This window comes from Hypanus sabinus, chromosome 7 (assembly GCF_030144855.1).
Source record: "Hypanus sabinus isolate sHypSab1 chromosome 7, sHypSab1.hap1, whole genome shotgun sequence".
In the NCBI taxonomy this organism is placed as follows: Eukaryota; Metazoa; Chordata; class Chondrichthyes; order Myliobatiformes; family Dasyatidae; genus Hypanus; species Hypanus sabinus.
Genome location: NC_082712.1, coordinates 48,604,871 through 48,622,478, shown reverse-complemented (window position 1 = coordinate 48,622,478; position 17,608 = coordinate 48,604,871). Strand labels below are relative to the sequence as shown.

The following is a 17,608-nucleotide window of genomic DNA, read 5'->3' as shown; positions in this document are numbered from 1 at the left end:
GAGGAGGAAGCAGGCCAGTTCATTTAACATTATCTGAGGAAGCTATCAAGATGAATACTTGAACAACAAAATGCAAATGACAGAAAAATAGCAAAGAATTATTGTGGTAAGCTCATGACTTAAGAACTTAGATTTTTTTCTTCAAGGTTTAAACGTGGCAAACAAGTGAATCGAATATAATCTCTAAAGATTTCTAGAATCAACATAGTAAGATATTGCATGTTTTTTTAAACAAAATTGAAAGCAAATGGAATTAGAAATGACAATATAAATTTAGGTACATGGTGCACAACAAACAGCCCGCAGCATGGGTCCATTTGCCATTACTGCAGCTCATGCGAGGCCATGCTTCACGTTCCTGCCATTGCTGAGCCCTAGACCAGGGTCAGGATATGCAGGGAACATATTAGGAAGGCACAGTCTGTGCCCATGTGCAAGACCACATCCTGCTCCAGATCCAGGTGTACTTCAGTGGTGGGCACATCTTTTTCATTATGTACATGTGCTTCTGAAGTGAACAGGTACGTTATAATGTAATACCAGATTTCTGACAGACGCAGATCTGGCATGTTGAGGAGAAGCATAAGTTACGATCAGCAAGGAGGCAGCATTGTGGAATAGTAAAACATTTGTATCATGACTAAAAATACCACAGTTTATGCATGATTACCCTCAAAATATAGTGCACCACCAGCTTGGATGCCACATCACCCATTTCTAGTAGAATGCCACCCTCTGAGCATGTATTCAAATAATGCCCAGATTTTGGGAGAAACAGGCAGAATAGCAAATTAGGAATAAACATCAATCCTAAGTGACAGAAAGAAGGAAACTGGAATCTCACCAGGAACATTGAGATTCACAATCAGTATCTATGATTTAGACTTAGGAATTAAATTAAAAACTTTATAAATCAATGTAGAACAATACAAAGGAAGACAACAAAGAGAATAATACATTATAAATGGAAATGTAATTGCCAAAGGAATTTGAAAATAAATGTGAAACTTTCCAATGAGATTATGGTTTGAATCTGATGTCGGCGGTTTTCTGATGAGGAAGCCGGAGATTAAAATTCACTTGAAATCAAACTGAACACCAAGGTTGCCCAGGCAGTCTTCAAGATGGGTGCCAAGAAAAAGGATTGAATTCGTGGCTAGAGATTCAAATTTGCAACAGATGTGTAGGTAGTGACAATGGTCTTCCCTGTATTTCATAGGAGGAAATTTATTAACTTCCTCCAATGAAATAGAGATGGTGGTAGTTGAGAGGTAGTCAACAGATGAAACCTGTCTTGTTCTCAGAAGAAGGGGTTGAACATGAACAAAAATAAGAAGAGGCTGAAAAAGATCCTTGGACTCCAGTGTGAACCTTAGGAAGAAAAACAATTACAGTCAACTGTTGATTCTGACTCAACAAAAAAGAATCAAACCAGAAACCCTAGAGATTCTGCAGATGCTGTAAATCTTGAATAAAACACCAGCATTTTGTGTGAAATACTTCCAGAATCCAGCAAGTCAGGCAGTATCTATGAAGAGGGGGAAAAAAAAAATCTATGTTACAGGCCAGGACCCTTCAAAAGGAAGGAGACAAAAGCCAGAAAGGATTATGAAGTTAATGGTCAACTAAGGAGAACCGGTGAAACAAGAGTGGAATAATTATGCTTGCTGAGAGAAGGATGGGAGATCTAACAAAAACAACAGAAACATACAAGTACAGAGACGACGGTGCGAACCAGAAGAGGGCAACAGCCCACAGTCAAATGACAGAGGAGAGCCACAAGGGGATGGTGGGTTAACTCAAGTAAGATAAAGGACTATTTGAGAACATGGTATGTAATTAGTATTACTTGCACGAGTTGTTTCCCCGTATGCAGTAGACAAACATAACTGGAACAATTTAAAGAGAACTGTGGAAGTGTCAGCATGCTTCAGATATCATGAGGCCACTCAAAACTGAAAGGCAAGGTTGTTAGAAATAGGATGCTGGTTTACAAGGACAAAGACACGAAGGGTATTTTGTTCCCCCCCCCCCCCACCCCAACACCACCACAAGAGGGTCAACAAAAGTAGATTTGAAGCAAGGATATAAAACAGGTGGAGGTGTAAGAGTGACGAGTGAACAACACATGGTGAAACAAGAATGGACAAAATGAATTTGATGAGAGGATGGGAGATCTGAGAGAAACATGCAAGTACAGAGAACTGTAGGAATTTCAGCCAACTGGGACAGCATGAGAGAAGCCCCTGAAGTAAGTAAACCACAGGCCTTGATTTCGTTTCATTTGTTGAAGTTAAGGCCAGAAATTGTAGGCTGAAAGTTAATGTTTCATATGAAGGGATATTGTGGATTATCATTTAACTCTGATGGAACCTCTATAATTCATTAACAAGAGAAAAATCTGCAGATGCTGGAAATCCAAGCAACACACACAAAATGCTGGAGGAACTCAGCAGGTCAGGCAACATCCTGCTGAAGGGTCTCAGCCTGAAATGTTGACTATCTTCTTTTCCATAGATGCTGCCTGGCCTGCTGCATTCTCCAGTATTTTTTGTGTATTGCTCTATAATTTATTGTTGTTGATACTTCTGTACAACAGATCAGAATAAAAACATTAAACAAGTTTTGAATATTTGAAGTCTGGTAGTATACAGTACACATATTGGATATTAGTCGTGAATTTCTGCATTCCTTACAGGACTCCAGTTTCCTTCTTTCTGTCATTTAGGACTGACTCTTTTATTCCTTACTTCGTATTGAGATGATAAACCAGAATTATTACTCCAGCTTATTCAACCAACTGTCCATTATCTTCAATATTTTAGATCTCCAGCACCCTCTGTACTTTGCTTTTGTAAAATTTTATACACAATATCAGTTGCATGCACAAATAAGCGGTCAGAGAAATGGCTATTTGTTCCATTCCTTATTCCAATGTTAATTCATAAACAGCAAAGCAGCTAAACCCATCTTGTCTATCCAGCAAAGGGAAAGATTTTACAGAGGGACACAAATATAGACAGAATTAATATATCAGTCAAACACAATGTAAACAAAATTACAAACAGAACACAGCATTATTGTACATTTTTTATGTATACCTAGGTTTGATATGTATTCACTGTGTAAAGGATCTGAGGACAAATTTCCAATTTTATCTTACAACCTACAATTTCTCAAACTGCAGTGGTACACCAAATTATAGTGACCTGAGTTCAATGTGGATGTTTGCACATTCTACCTGTGACAGCATGAACTTCCCCTGTGTGTTGCTGTTTCCATCCAGATCGAAAATATCTGCTGATCGGTAGGTCATCTGCTACTGTAAGTTATTCCTTGTCCGAACTTGAAAGCAGGAGAACCAGAGGAGAGTTAATTGGCATGTGGGAGAAAATACTGTAGGTTAAAGGGCAAGAGTGATGAAACAGGACTGATGCCTGGTATACAGCATATACTCAATGTACCTCCTTACGCAGTAAGGAAATATGAAAAAATATATCTGAGTGCATACTGCAGAAAATTCACAACAACTCTGTGTTGTTGGCTGATGGATCTGGCATTGTGCAAAACATTCAGGATCCAATATTTAAATTGGATCCTTTATAGGAATATCTTACTGCAAAATGAAAATCACAGATTCAAATCACTGATTTTATTGTTTCATTAAATGATTTTATAGTTTCACCCCAAAGTGCTGCTCGCAGCAGATTATAAAGCAATGTCCCATAAAGCAAATGAATGTTCACGTTGAAGTTAGGCAGTGCTGTAATACTACATATTATCTGAAACCTTTTACGTCCACTGATGCAAGGAGATGGAGCTTCAGCTCAACATCTTAAAACATTAACAGCTTTGCAGAAGATACAACTATTTTCAGTTGAGTGGCATAAACGACCTGGAAAAAAATGGGCCTCGTAAGTTGGGAACATTTTACATAGGGTTTTGACTGTGATGAAGCTGGAAATGAAATTTTGTTGGCAAGAATGAATATCTGAGATTGCCTGTGGGCTTGGTTACTGGTAATACTTGTACTGATATACAGTGAAAAGCCTGTTTGCATGCCATCCAGCCAAATTAGACCAAGCACAAGTACATCAAGGTTGAACAAAAAGAAATCACAACAGAATGTAGAATAGAGTTTCACAGCTACAGTGAAAGTGCAGTGCAGGTGGACAAACGAAGTGCAAAGGCCATGATGAGGTAGATTCAGAAATCAGGAGTTCAGCTTTATTGTATACGAGTTCTTTTCAAGAGTCTGATGACAATAGAATGAAAGCTGTTGAGTCTGGTGGTACATTCCCAGCTTTCGTGTGTTCTGCCTGATGGGGGAGGGAAAGGAGAGAGAATGTCCAAGATTGTTTTTTTGGGGGGGGGGGTGTCTTTCATGCAGCATTAATGGTAGATTGATAGAATGCAGGGAGGGCTGATTTCTGAGATGGAATGGGCAACTTCTTATGGTCTCAGGCAAGCTCTGACATCTCCAGATAGGATAAATGATGTAGGCACCCAACCCTATAACTCCACCTCCTATTAGGGTGCTTGTGAGTGTGTTCTGCTAATTTTGGCAGATCAGTCTATATTCAGGAAGCAAGGCACTGAATGCCTTCAAAATTCAAGACATATTGGTGAATGCTATAAGTCACTTTGAGGAATTGTATGCTGGTCCTGAAGACAAATTCAACCAGTCAGAATGAGCAAAAACTTTCAGGTCAAGACAACAATGCTTAGCTATGCAACTGCATGGGTAAACAATTACATTATACTGCCAAAGAGTAAGGACAGAAAAATAGAGGGCTATGCGCTAGGGAAATTCTAGGCAGCTTCTAGAGTAGGTTACATGGTCAGCAAAACATTGTGGGCTGAAGGACCTGTATTGTGCTGTAGATTTTCTATGTTCTATGATTGGAAAAATTGATCCAGAAAAGCTTGGCAGATCCTTGGTCAAAAGATATTTGAAACAACCGGGCCCTCTTAGCCGAAGTGTTGTCTCTGAAATGTCTTCAGAAATTATGGCTTCTAAAAAAAACACCACAAAAAAGAAAAAAGAAAATCAATAATACCAGGCTGTAAAAGCAGAAAAAAATATGATATTGGCAATGATTAAAACTGTTGAAGTGGATAGTGGCAGATAATATCCTTGCTCCTGCAACTGAAGTTAATCATACTGAGATACCCACATTCTACCATCTCTTTAATTTCTTTCACATCTTCCTTTTCTTTCAAATGTGGTTCTGCTACTGTTGGAGCCGGTGATCTACATTTTGGTGGCGTGTTTTCGGGCTGATTGAGCAATCTGGCGCTTTGCTATCTCCAAGGGTGTTCCATGAAGCATGCAGCCTCGAGGCCAAGATGCCCAGAGACGGGCACAAGCCCATGATCAACTACACTTCTCGCTGATCTCACTGATTAAAGGAAGATTGAAGTCATCAAGGTGAACGCGGAAGGCGAGCGGGCGTTTAGCACCGTCTACCAACCTCTTGCTCACTGCTGCCAAAGGAAGATGTCAACATGTGACACACTCTCCCTTTCACCGGAGAAAAGTGCTTGTGTTTGAATGGTCTCTTTCTCCTTCTCACTCAAAGCTGCCAGGGGATGGTGCTGGAGTACTGGGTCTTGGGCAAGGTTTAATCGATGTGGTGCGCGGGTTGGAGTCTGTAGTTCACTTTATGATGTGTTTAATTGCTCCCTTATTTTTGCTGCTATTCTGTGTAATTTCGATCAGGGTGGCCTGCAGATAACAAAAGACACAATGCTGTATTTAGCTGAACTGAACTGAATATGCCTGGACTCTTTCAATTACTTTGTGGATTTAGTATTTTATATTCTCTGTTTTTGCTCTTTTATTTTGCCATTTGTGCAATTTGTGTTTTTTTGTGCATGTGTGGGGAGGGGTTGATGTTTTTCTTTGAACAGGTTCCATTTGAACAGGTTTTCTTTGTTTCGTAGCTACCTGTGGGAAGACAAATCTCAGGGTTGTATACTAATAATAAGTGTACTTTGAATCTTTGAACAAGTTAAAGGAGCTGCAAAAACGGTCTTTCAAATGGTAATCAAGAGTGATGAATGGCTGGATTACTTTGCAGCAACCCACAAAGATGAAGAAGCAGGATCTGCAGGAGTGACTCACAGGCAAGAGCGAGTAAATACAAGGTCAGTTCTCCATTGATTGAAAACCTGTCAGCTCTGTCCAGAAATTATTGGGACAAGTGGTGATGACTAACAAGTCCAGCAATCAAGGATCAGCTCTGGCTTTAAGCAGTATCTAGCCACCAGACATAATCACACAGAGGTTAGAGTAAGTCTTGCCATGCAAATTTCTTCCATGTAAAGCTGTTCAGCCAATGGCAGAATAAAATTTTGCCTATATCTTAACTTCCATTCCATCCAACAAGTAGAAAACGGCAACAGATTCTGAAGGCAAAGTCATCTTGGAGGAAAATTGTTAGGATTCTGTTCACTTTGAATGAGACAGGTGATATGAATGGGCTTCAAAATACCATATACTGATACCAGATACCAGACATTTATAATATATTAGATTTCTTCAGCATGGAGTCCAGGCCTCAGCTCCATGCTTGAACAAAGGACACGGAAGGTCTCGAATTCCAGTCCACGCTCGACGACAAGTGATGTATACGGGTGACAAAAGACATTAACGATGTCAGGCTGTCCCAGGTTGCTGGGCTCTGGGACTGGCTGCCCATGAAAGCAGGAGGTACAGGAGCACAAGAGTTTGGAGTCCTGTCATCAGTTGGTCCAGAGGTTGATCAAAAGTCCAGAAGTCAAAGCACAATGGCCGTAGCCTGGTGACTGAAGGCTCTGAGGCCTGTCCTGGGATTGGAAGGCAATCCTTGTGTATAGGTGAGTGGGATAGAGGAAAAAGGCTTGTTTTGCTTTCATCTTATTGCTTGTAATGGCCTGTTTTGTTGTGTTCTGTGTTGTTCTATCGCGCATATGGGCATGCTATGTTGACGCCTAATTGCAGATTGCCCCCAGCACATCCTCTGTTGGTTGTGAGCGCAAATGACACACTTCACTACATGTTTTGATGTTCATGTGATAAATAAATAAATAAATCTGAATCTGATTAGACAAACAGAAACAACATATCAACTTATCTCATGAAAAATTTGAGATGACTGTGTTCAAAGTCGTAGCTTTCAAAGGAAATTCATTTAAAATATTTTATAAATGTTGTGGAGCTCTGTAACATGAACGAAAAACTTTAAATTTGTCAATACATTGTTGAAGTTTTTATTAGGGACATACAGCTCAGATTCAAATCTGCGGTAGATATACTTGAGTCATTGAAATTCCCTTTACCCCTTGCGAGAGGTGATGCTTAGATAGATGTGTTGCCCTTATCCATGAAATGGTGGAAGTTATTGTAATGAACAGTGCTGCAGAATCTGTTCCAAGTACTTCTGAAAGGGTGTTTCCTTCCAATGATGATTTCATAATATCAATGTACTCACCTGCTGCTGATTTGGTGAGCTTCACACATACTTGACACAAGTAGGCAACTTACAGGAATGTAGTGGTATAGGAATTAGGTTTATGCCTTTACTTTCAATACTTCAGTATTGATCTCAAAAAGTTGAGTTAAATAATAAATATGTAATCTATTCAATACTAGGATATCTCTGTTTCTCCCCCCTCATACGGACACTACTGATTCCCAACTCCTCCATGATTTATTCATAGCTTAATACCAACAAAGTAGATCCTTCAAAAGGTATAAATCCAATGGAGATCCTGCATTGTTTCAACTTACTTCACTAGTGGAAATACTTATTCCAAAACAATAGACAGAGATGGTGTCAAAAAGTAAATACAATGGATTCTGGTTAATTGGGCAGCCACTTTTTGGGACAACTCTTAAAGAACAAAAACTAATTGAGAACTCACCTGGATTCCCTTTGTTTACTTGGGACACTATGCCGCTTAATTGGGGCAGCAGACTGTTGCCGAACATGTACCTGTGTGCCCATTAGACACTACACCATACTAAGAGCAAATAGACTTTAAAGAGCATCAGTTGCCTGTGCTTGTGTTCAAAATTCAGTGATATTTGACACTGATAGGTGGCAGGAAATAAGCAGCAAGACAATTCAGAACTGCTTTGCTCACTATAGTTTCAAGCATTCAAGCTTGGAGATGCCAGAAATAAAAATGAGATTATTTCACAACTTCAACAAGTTAGGAACTACAGATAATTTGAAGGTATTGACAATCACCTTGAATGTTACAATGAAAATGAAGATTGAGTATGCAATCGTTAAAAACATTATGAAAGCAGATTATTATCTGGGCTGATTTTGCTCTTTATAGTCAATCAAAAGAAAACAGCAGCATACCTTAAATGAATTCCTCTATCGTTAACTATTAGGAACAAATTATGTAGCGGTATTGATAATGTTCTAATTTGTTCTGTGTTTCTCTTAAATACATAATTTATTACTTAGTTATATGGAAGTTCGTCTTTATTTTATACCTTAAGTATTTCAGTGAACCTTTGGCTAATTGGTGCAGCCATTTAACAGTGCCAAAATATACTGTACTGATTTGCAAACACAAGGAAATCTGTAGATGCTGGAAATTCAAGCCACACACATACAGTGCTGATGGAACACAGCAGGTCAGGTAGCATCTATAGGGAGAAGCACTGTCGACATTTCTAGCCGAAACCCTTCGACAGGTCAGTCCTGTATTTGAGTCATCATTACTACTTCATGAATGTCCATATTCCAGTTCCACTTCCTTCCCTTTTTCATGACAATTATAACTTTTACTTTTAAATTAGAAGTTTTTTTCTAACCTTGCTCTTTTCTCCAATCTGGGCCTAGCATACAAGAGTAAAGACCAACAGTTTCATTTGACAATTTTCTGTACAATTTCAATGCACTCCAATTCAGATGCACAGAACATTACCGCTTACTTTTTCCCCTCCAAGATGAACACAATCCTGCCCATCAACCTCACCTCCATTCAGGCCCCCAGTCTTTTCATGTGAGATAACACTTCACCTGTGAATCTGTTGGGGTCATCTACCGTATCCTCGACATTGGTAAGCACGGCCATAGAATGAGGGACCAGTTTGTCCAGTATCTTCACTCCATCAGCAAAATACAGTATTTCCCTGTGGCCAACTAGTTTAATGCCAAACCCCATTCACATTGTGACATGCTGGTTCATGGCCTCCTCTTCCACCACAATGATGCTACTCTTAGCTTGGAGCAGTAACACCTCACTTCTAGGTAACCTTCAACCTGATGGCACGAAAATCAATTTCTCCAAATTCCAATAATAATTTTCCTCCCTCCCCCTTTCCTCTTCTTCAATTACCCATTCTGCCTCCCCCCCCCAACTGCCTACCTCCTCACCTCACCTGCCCCTCCTCCTTTCCTTTCTCCCATGGTCCACTCTCTTCTTCAGTCAGATTCCTTCCTCTCCAGTTCTTTACTTTGCTATCTATCACCTCCCAGCTTCTTACTTAATATCCCCCTCCCCAACCTACCCGGTTTCAACTATCACCTTTTAGCTTGTACTCCTCCCCTCCCCCTCTTTATTCTGGAATCTTCCCCCTTCCTGTCCAGTCCTGATGAAAGGTCTCAGCCTGATACGTCATCTGGTTATTCATTTCAATAGATGCCGCCTGAACTGCTGAGACCCTCAAGGGTTTTGTACACGTTGTTCTGGATTTCCAACATCTGCAGAATCTTGTGTTCCTGACTTGCAAATATGGCCTTTCCCTCATTATCACCATCTCCAAATTTTGGAACTCCTTCTGCAACTATGGCAGTACTTTCAGCAGAAATTCAAAGAAGGATCTCACTATCTCTTTCTGGGATGATTAGATACGAGAAACAATGTTGACACCATCAGCAATGCCTAGATCCTGAAAAAATAATAATAGAAAAATATACAACCTCTAACATATTTTTCAATGCAAGCAAAGTAAAACCGACAAGAGTTCTGTAGCATCACTAGTAAACAAAAATATGTTTACTATATAGAGGTATGTTTACTGTTAAATTAAGTGCAACATATTGTGGCAGAATGGAGGTTAATTGTGTCTATGCAATCCTTAAACACACACTTCCAAATTTCTGTACTTATTAGTACATGTTTCCGAACTCAGTATCATTTGTTTTAAAAAATTAGTTGACTTCAAGCAGTAAGGACTAGACTTACTCATCATATTTGATATGATATATAATATCACTGTCTGCAGAATCCACGTTAGACGTAGATGGCGTACAGTCCAAATTATTTGAAGTGATCCCATTACAGTGCTGTGACTGATCTTGGTCCAAGGGATCTTTAACAAATTGAGCACATGCTCCTGTCCTTTCATTTCCATTGGCACCTTCCGAGTCATTTTCCTGTCTCTTAGTTTTTCTCGTTACATTTACAATGTGTGCTTCAAACCAGGCTCCAATGACATCATCACGAGCATCCACCAATTCATTTATCTGTAATATAAAATTATAATGTAAATCAAGACTTTTCTTCAATGACCCATTGACAAGTTCAAATGGTTATAAACATTTCTCTGTCACATTCCCAAAACCAAAACCTCATGTAACACAAGCATTTCAAAAGCATACACAACTACATAACTTGTACTGAAATTCAAAAAGAGATAGAAACATAGAAAATAGGTGCAGGAGTAGGCCATTTGGCCCTTTGAGCCTGCACTGCCATTCAGTATGATCATGGCTGATTATCCAACTCAGAACCCTGTACCTGCTTTCTCTCCATACTCCCCGATCCCTTTAGATGATGGAAGTTTAAAAAGTCCTGACGACGGGTCTCAGCCCGAAACGTCGACACTGCTTCTTCCTATAGATGCTTCTTGGCCTGCTGAGTTCCACCAGCATTTTGTGTGTGTTGTTTGAATTTCCAGCATCTGCAGATTTCCTCGTGTTTACAAGGATGGTGCTGGGTTGAGGACCTCAGTTACAGGGAAAGACTGTGTAAGTGAGGACTTCATTCCCTGAAGCAGAAGAAAATGAGGAAAGATTTGATAGAGGGATACAAAATTGAGATGAAATGCAAGCAGACTTTTTCCATTGAGGTTGGATGAGACTACAACTCTCATAAACTAAGGGTGAAAGGTCAATGTTTATGGTGAATATAAGGGGGAACTTCATTCAGGGATGGTGAGAATGCTAGAAAAAGCTGTCAGCAAAAGTGGGTGTGGGTTTGATTGCAACACTTTTGATGGTTGAAGTTTAGATAAGAGTGGTATAGAGGAGTTTGGTCAAAGGACTAGGCAGAATAACATTTTGGCATGTACTAGAGGGGCCAAAGGGCTGTTTTGTGCTATAGTAGTCCATGAATTTATGATTTTATGTATCAGAACATACAGATCAAGAATATGATTGCTTACATTTCACCTGCTCCAACATCAACATTATTGGGCAAAAAAAAATTTTCCAATTGTCACTCCACATACTGACTCTCCAAATTTACTCACTCTCTCACTGGTCCACGCCACTTACAAAATGTATTGCAGTCAATTATTAAGGTAATCACTGACAATAAATCTTTGTCTTTGATCATCAAAAACAACAAAAGTGGTATTCTCCAAACCACAAACCACGCTTCCTTCAGAAAAAAACTTTTCCCTTGATTAATCTGGATCAAAATGTTATTATGTCTCCAAGAAAACATCCACGCAGCCATACTAAAAGGCAACTTGCCACAACTTCTCAAGAGAGATTAGTGATGGGTAATAATAACCGCTTGCCATGCCAGTTATATTCTCATTCCAGCGTATGATTAGAAAAAGGAATGTTGTCCAGAATATCCGGGGGGGGGGGGGGGGAAGCATCTTCTTATTCAAATAACTGATGGGGAGTTTCTAGATTATGCTGAGATGACTAAAGTTTCAGGACCAATTGTAGGGCAACTTGGGGAAGCATGAAACAAAGTCAGTGATAACAACAAGGTATGCAATAGGTGATGCAGATCCACAGGAGACAGACATGGATATTCAGGTCATGCAAGAATTTAAAACATGAGGGGGAAAAACTCTTTAGTTTAATATATGAAAATCAAGGACTATCCTTATTTGGAAATAAATAACTAGTCTTTCATTCATTCAGGGCCAAAATGCTACAGATAGTGAAAAGAAGTTCAACAAGGGACACAGGAATGGAAATAGATGAAGCGTGAAGAGGACAAATGACATGACAACATTAGGCAGAGCTGCAAGTCTGTAGGTGACGACAAAGGTAATGAGAAATGGAGCTAGATCAAGATATTGACAAGAAGGAAAGAAACAAATTACCTTGATTATTAAATCACTTGAGTCACTGACAGGGGTGACAAGAGTCAAAGATAAAACTTTTGATTTGTGGAAGTTATCAAGAGGGGTTCAAAGAGGGAGGGAGGGAAGGTGGGAGGACAGGCAAATGCTGTAAAATACAGATCAGAGTAGGAAAAAATTCTCAGCTGCTCAGTGTCTGGTGAAAGAAATGTTACTATTTCCAGTGGATAACAAGGGTGCAGTGGCCAGCTCTGACACAAATAGAGAAAGCAAGTTCATTGATATTGACCCCCAAATGCAGCAAATATCTAGAGGGAAGGTGAGGTGCTGTCCCCACCAAGTTCATACTGAACATCTTTTGAACAGATAAGTCAGGATGGGCATGGGTTGGAGACTGAAAGTGACAAGTAATTGGAAGCTCAGGGCCTTCATCCTATTTATTTGTCCCACAAACTCTTAGCAGCCTGAAACTAACTTCTTTTCTCTTTATCATAGTTCCTATAAAGGTCCTTTGAGCTGAAACATTAACTGTTTCTCTTTCCACTGGCACTACCTGTATCCTGCTGAGTGTTTCCATCATTTCAACTTTCCAGCGTCTGATTTTTTTATTTTCTTAAAAGGCTGCATTTACAAAACACAGTTTCTCACTCAAAATGCGTTCAATTTGAACAGCTTATATATACACAACAGTATTTTCCTAGCATTCAAAAATATTTGAACTTGAAAACAAGCCCAGAACTTTGTTTTGGATCCAAGCATTACTACATTTATTCAAGTTTAACACCCAAATGTAATGCAAATTGACAACAAAGGTGTTGCTGTCTGCATTACTTCAAAAACTTGCTCTTCCTTTTAGTGGATTACATGACATATTTCTCAAGGCTGCACCAAATTCCCTCATTCTACTTCTTAACCTTCATCTGTGTTGCCTCTGGTTCAGCTACTTCAAATATTCACAACAGACAGTTCCACAAATAAATCAGTGCTACTACAGCATACGTATTATTCGATACACATGCAGTGTTTGTCAACAGACATGCCCTTGCTTTGATTTTTTTTGTACTTCAGGTACTTACATAAGTGGAACCTATTTAAAATGGAGGAAAAAAGAGCTTTTTTAAGCACAATGAGCCCTGATAAAGGACTGCAATAGATGTTTGTAGGTATTTGCACCCTAGTAAATATTACACTTTTCACCTCAATAACATTTCAATGAATTTGCCTATTCTATGCCTTTAATTGACAGGGGAAAACATTACAGCTACAATTTCTGTTACGAGGAACATTATAATAATGGAATATTACAAGATATTTTAGGTTTTGAGTAAACTATAAATATTCATTGATCCACATTCCACTTTTGTGATCTTTTGATGGATATTTTTCCTACTTGCTCCATTGTAGCCACACTATATTATCAACCAACAGTAAGAGCATTGCATATATACAAGTCTTCTACAGCATTCCTCTTGAAACTACATGCACCCAAAACATATTCAACTCCTATCATTACGTATACTACTGCTGAGGGTGTCCACAGCCATCCAGGAAGTTTCCATGTTGCCAATGTAAGTTTCTTTTGTAAGCAACCATCTAATGGCAAATTCTCTCTGTTGTGCACCTTTTCGCTACATTTTAGAGCAAACAACAATTAACTCAGAGTGGATCAATCATAAGCACGTTTATTTTACTTGCAAGGGAAGACCATCCCCGCACAAGAGCCAGTGATTACTTAAGGAAAACAGACAGCATAATCAATCCTTTGTACCCAAGTGTTAACTTCGTTTTAAGGAAATATAAGTCTGTTTAATCAGTGTCCTTGGCATTCTTTCAGTAACACATCTGCTTGTCTTTCTGCAATTTGTCATATACCCAAGGCCAATCAGCAGAATGTTGCACAAACAGTATCAGCAAAGCACTTTGGTACAATACAGGTTCCATTTTTTTTAAAAGACAAAAATGCCATTTTTTTTACGTGTACATTTCCACATTCCTTCCTTTTTGTCATTTCATGACAACTCTATGTTTCATTAAATACAGTAATTGAAATAAGCACATCCATGTATTTATATAAAGCAATGATGCTGTTTCAAAGTCCTACCCAAAATTTCTTTTTCATCCATTCATTTCAACAGGTACCCATTCCTTTCCTTAATACCCTCTCCTCTGTCCTGTTATACAAAAATCGTAAAAGAATAACATCCATTATTACAATACCAATAGCTACACCATAATACAGAATGGTTGCCCACCTTTCCCCCAGCATCGCAAATGGCCACTATCTACCCTCCTGGAGCATAATAGTAATGATACTTATCCCCTACTTTCTTAATCCGTTTGGTAGCTTCTTGGATGTAATTTGCCAAGTTAATATAGTTACAGATTCATCAGGTATGCAAGTCTAGCAACAATAGTGCCCCTTTTCTGACAGAATAAAATCTAAAGCCACTCAGTTCTGCAATGATTCTCTACAAACAGCCACCAGTTCTGAACAACTTGGTTAATCCTTGTCAGGTTTGATCAAAGGCAAATGCAGCTTCATTGACTATGTTCTCCAAAGCCGATACCATATTTATCAGATCCTGGGACAATCTCGCAGTCCCATATCCCGGAAAGGCAATCACCCAGAATCTCTGTTTCTGTTATGGACCTTTGGTGCCACTGGATCAGAGGGTGCTGTGGAGCATTACAATGGGCAAGATCACAGAAGCCCTTCCAGGGCTATGGCTCTCTCCACCTTTTTTCATACTTGGGGAACATACACGGCAGCTGGGAGTAGGCCTGGTAACCACATACTCAATAAATGGTGTTCAGCAGAAATGAAGGACTGAGGTTTGTTAGTTGTATACCTGCTCCCCAGATAGGGGCCCTTACCCTTCCAGTTGCAGTTGCAATCAATGCTCTTTGATTCCAGAAGCAAGCATCAGAATCCCTCTCTCAGTCACTGAGGAGCCATCGGTGAAAAGAATCAAATCTTTGGCAGAGTAATCGCCAACAGGATGCGGTCGGTCTCCATGTTCTTGAATTAAGACTGTTATCATGTGTTTTGCATTGACATACAGGGCAAATTGTCCTACTAGGGATTCTTAATGCAGGTGCAGTACACAAGTTCACCTTTACAGCTTGCAACTTTCAGTTGTTCTTCATTAAGAGTCACAGGGCTGCCTGAACACTTCCTGTCCTTCAGCAGATTGTTGAGTGGTTGAGCAATAGTCGACTGATCTGCTACCAGCTTGTGAATACATTAATTCGCAATAGTTTCATCTGCATAGTTGTCAGTCTTTTTGTTACATTACTGTCATTCTCATATCAGTCACTAGGGGACCCTGTAGAGTCCACATGGGAGCAAGATGGTGTGGCTGTTCCCAAAGTCGTGTAATTCTCCTCTGTTCAGATGGTGGTGCTATACAAGGAGACAGTTTGACACAAACTGTAATTCCTTAAGTGGAGCTTCAGAAGTAGGTGTTTCCCAGGGCAGACTACCAGCAGTCTCGTCACGAGCAAGACCACTCACTGCGCTTTTCCAGTTTGCTTTTAGTTCGCTTTGAAATTTCATACAATGGCTATCGATTGAACTACCACTCTTTCACTCACTGTCTCTATCAGACTGTTTTTATAGTTTATCACCTATGCCGTTTCTTTTGATTAGCAGAAAACCTGACTTGCTTCATTAACTTTTCAATTGCTCACACATTTTAAAGCGCTTGTTTTTAATCATTCCATTCAGCCTTTCTATGGAGGATGGTAACTACAACGAAAATGTTGGTCACTCTGAAAGGCCTTACATACTTTCATTACATTCCCAGTCAAGAGGGTATCATTGTCACTAGACAATTTCCAGGGGAAACTCAGGATAATTTCCTTCAATAAACATTCACTTACCGTAACCACATCATTCTTTCTGCATTGTGAAAAAACGTCAATTATCTATATCTTTCACTCGAAGGTAATTCTATAAAAATCCATTTGTAAATGCATGAACATTTTATCAGAGGGTGGTGTATGAAATCCTAGTTTCCCTGGATTTTGTAAAATCCATATCATACATTGTTCACAAACTTGATTTACGGCTTGTGATAAACCAGGGGCAGACCAAGTTTGATTTATACAATCTAGCAATCCCCTCTTCTGCCTCCGGGGAAAGATTTCCAGCGAAGTCAAAATAAGCTGTACAGCGAAGATAACAATGCCACTTACTGAGTTGTAGATCTGAACAAAATCTAGAGAAACCTCCAAAGGCTTACAAGGTACTCTCAGAAAAATGCTCCAAACTCCTTGATAAGTGGGTGGTGAGTAACTGCCACTTACACAAAACAGACTGACTACTACTGAAATAGTGTTTTCCCCTAGTGACTCTTCTGGTATACACATTGTCCCTCAGGAGTACAGGAATTAGTAACTCATATTTTACAAAATAAGTTGCTTCCACATAAGTTTACAGGCACATCTGGAGAAAGTACAAAGGTATGATATAAATCCTGGTCTCCTCTGCTAACCTCCACCGTAGCAGTTGGTCAATAGCTTTCTGCCAGAGTGCTGGTGCTCGTGCAGGTGCTATTCTACAAATAAGTCTATTGCAGTGAAAAAGCCCTTTGTGAGTGCTTATTGTGACTCTTCTTGCATCTCCATCTGTAGGTAGGCATCAGCTAAGTCCACTTTGCTGAAGTGATTCGCTCCAGAGAGGTTTTCTAAGATAACTTCTATCTTGAGCAGAGGGTTTTGATCTAGAAACACAGAAAGCCTACAGCACAATATAGGCCCTTCGGCCCACAAAGCTGTGCCGAACATGTCCTCTCAACATTACTTCTCGGCTCTTAAACACAACCCCACAATTGATGAAGGCCAATGCACCATATGCCTTCCTAACCACAGAGTCAAACCTACGTATAAGGGAACCTTGAATAAGAGAACAACATCCGCAACCCTCCAATCGTCCGGAACCTCTCCCATCCACATTGATGATGCAAAGATCATCACCAGAGGCTCAGCAATCTCCTCCCTCGCTTCCCACAGTAGCCTGGGTTACATCCCATCCGGTCCTGGAGACTTATCCAACTTGATGCTTTCCAAAAGCTCCAGCACATCTTCTTCCTTAATATCTACATACGCAAGTATTTCAGTCTTCTGCAAGTCATCCCTACAATCACCAAGATCCTTTTCTGTAGTGAATACTGAAGCAAAGTATTCCTTAAGTACCTCTGCCATCTCCTCCGGGTCTATACCCACTTTTCCACTATCACACGATTGGTCCTATTCTCTCACATCTCATCCTCTTGCTCTTCATGCTTGTAGAATGTCTTGGGGTTTTCCTAATCCTGTCCAAGGCCTTCT

At 39.7% G+C, this 17,608-nt stretch overlaps 1 protein-coding gene across 1 annotated transcript in view; it reads right to left on the bottom strand.

Annotated features, from left to right (window-relative positions):
* LOC132396769 (E3 ubiquitin-protein ligase UHRF1-like) overlaps positions 1–17,608 on the bottom strand; it is a 151,780-nt gene that overhangs the window by 68,520 nt on the left and 65,652 nt on the right. The window contains exon 3 of the mRNA XM_059974642.1: positions 10,195–10,475. Coding sequence (XP_059830625.1) covers positions 10,195–10,475 — 281 coding nt within the window. The remainder of the gene's footprint in view (positions 1–10,194; positions 10,476–17,608) is intronic.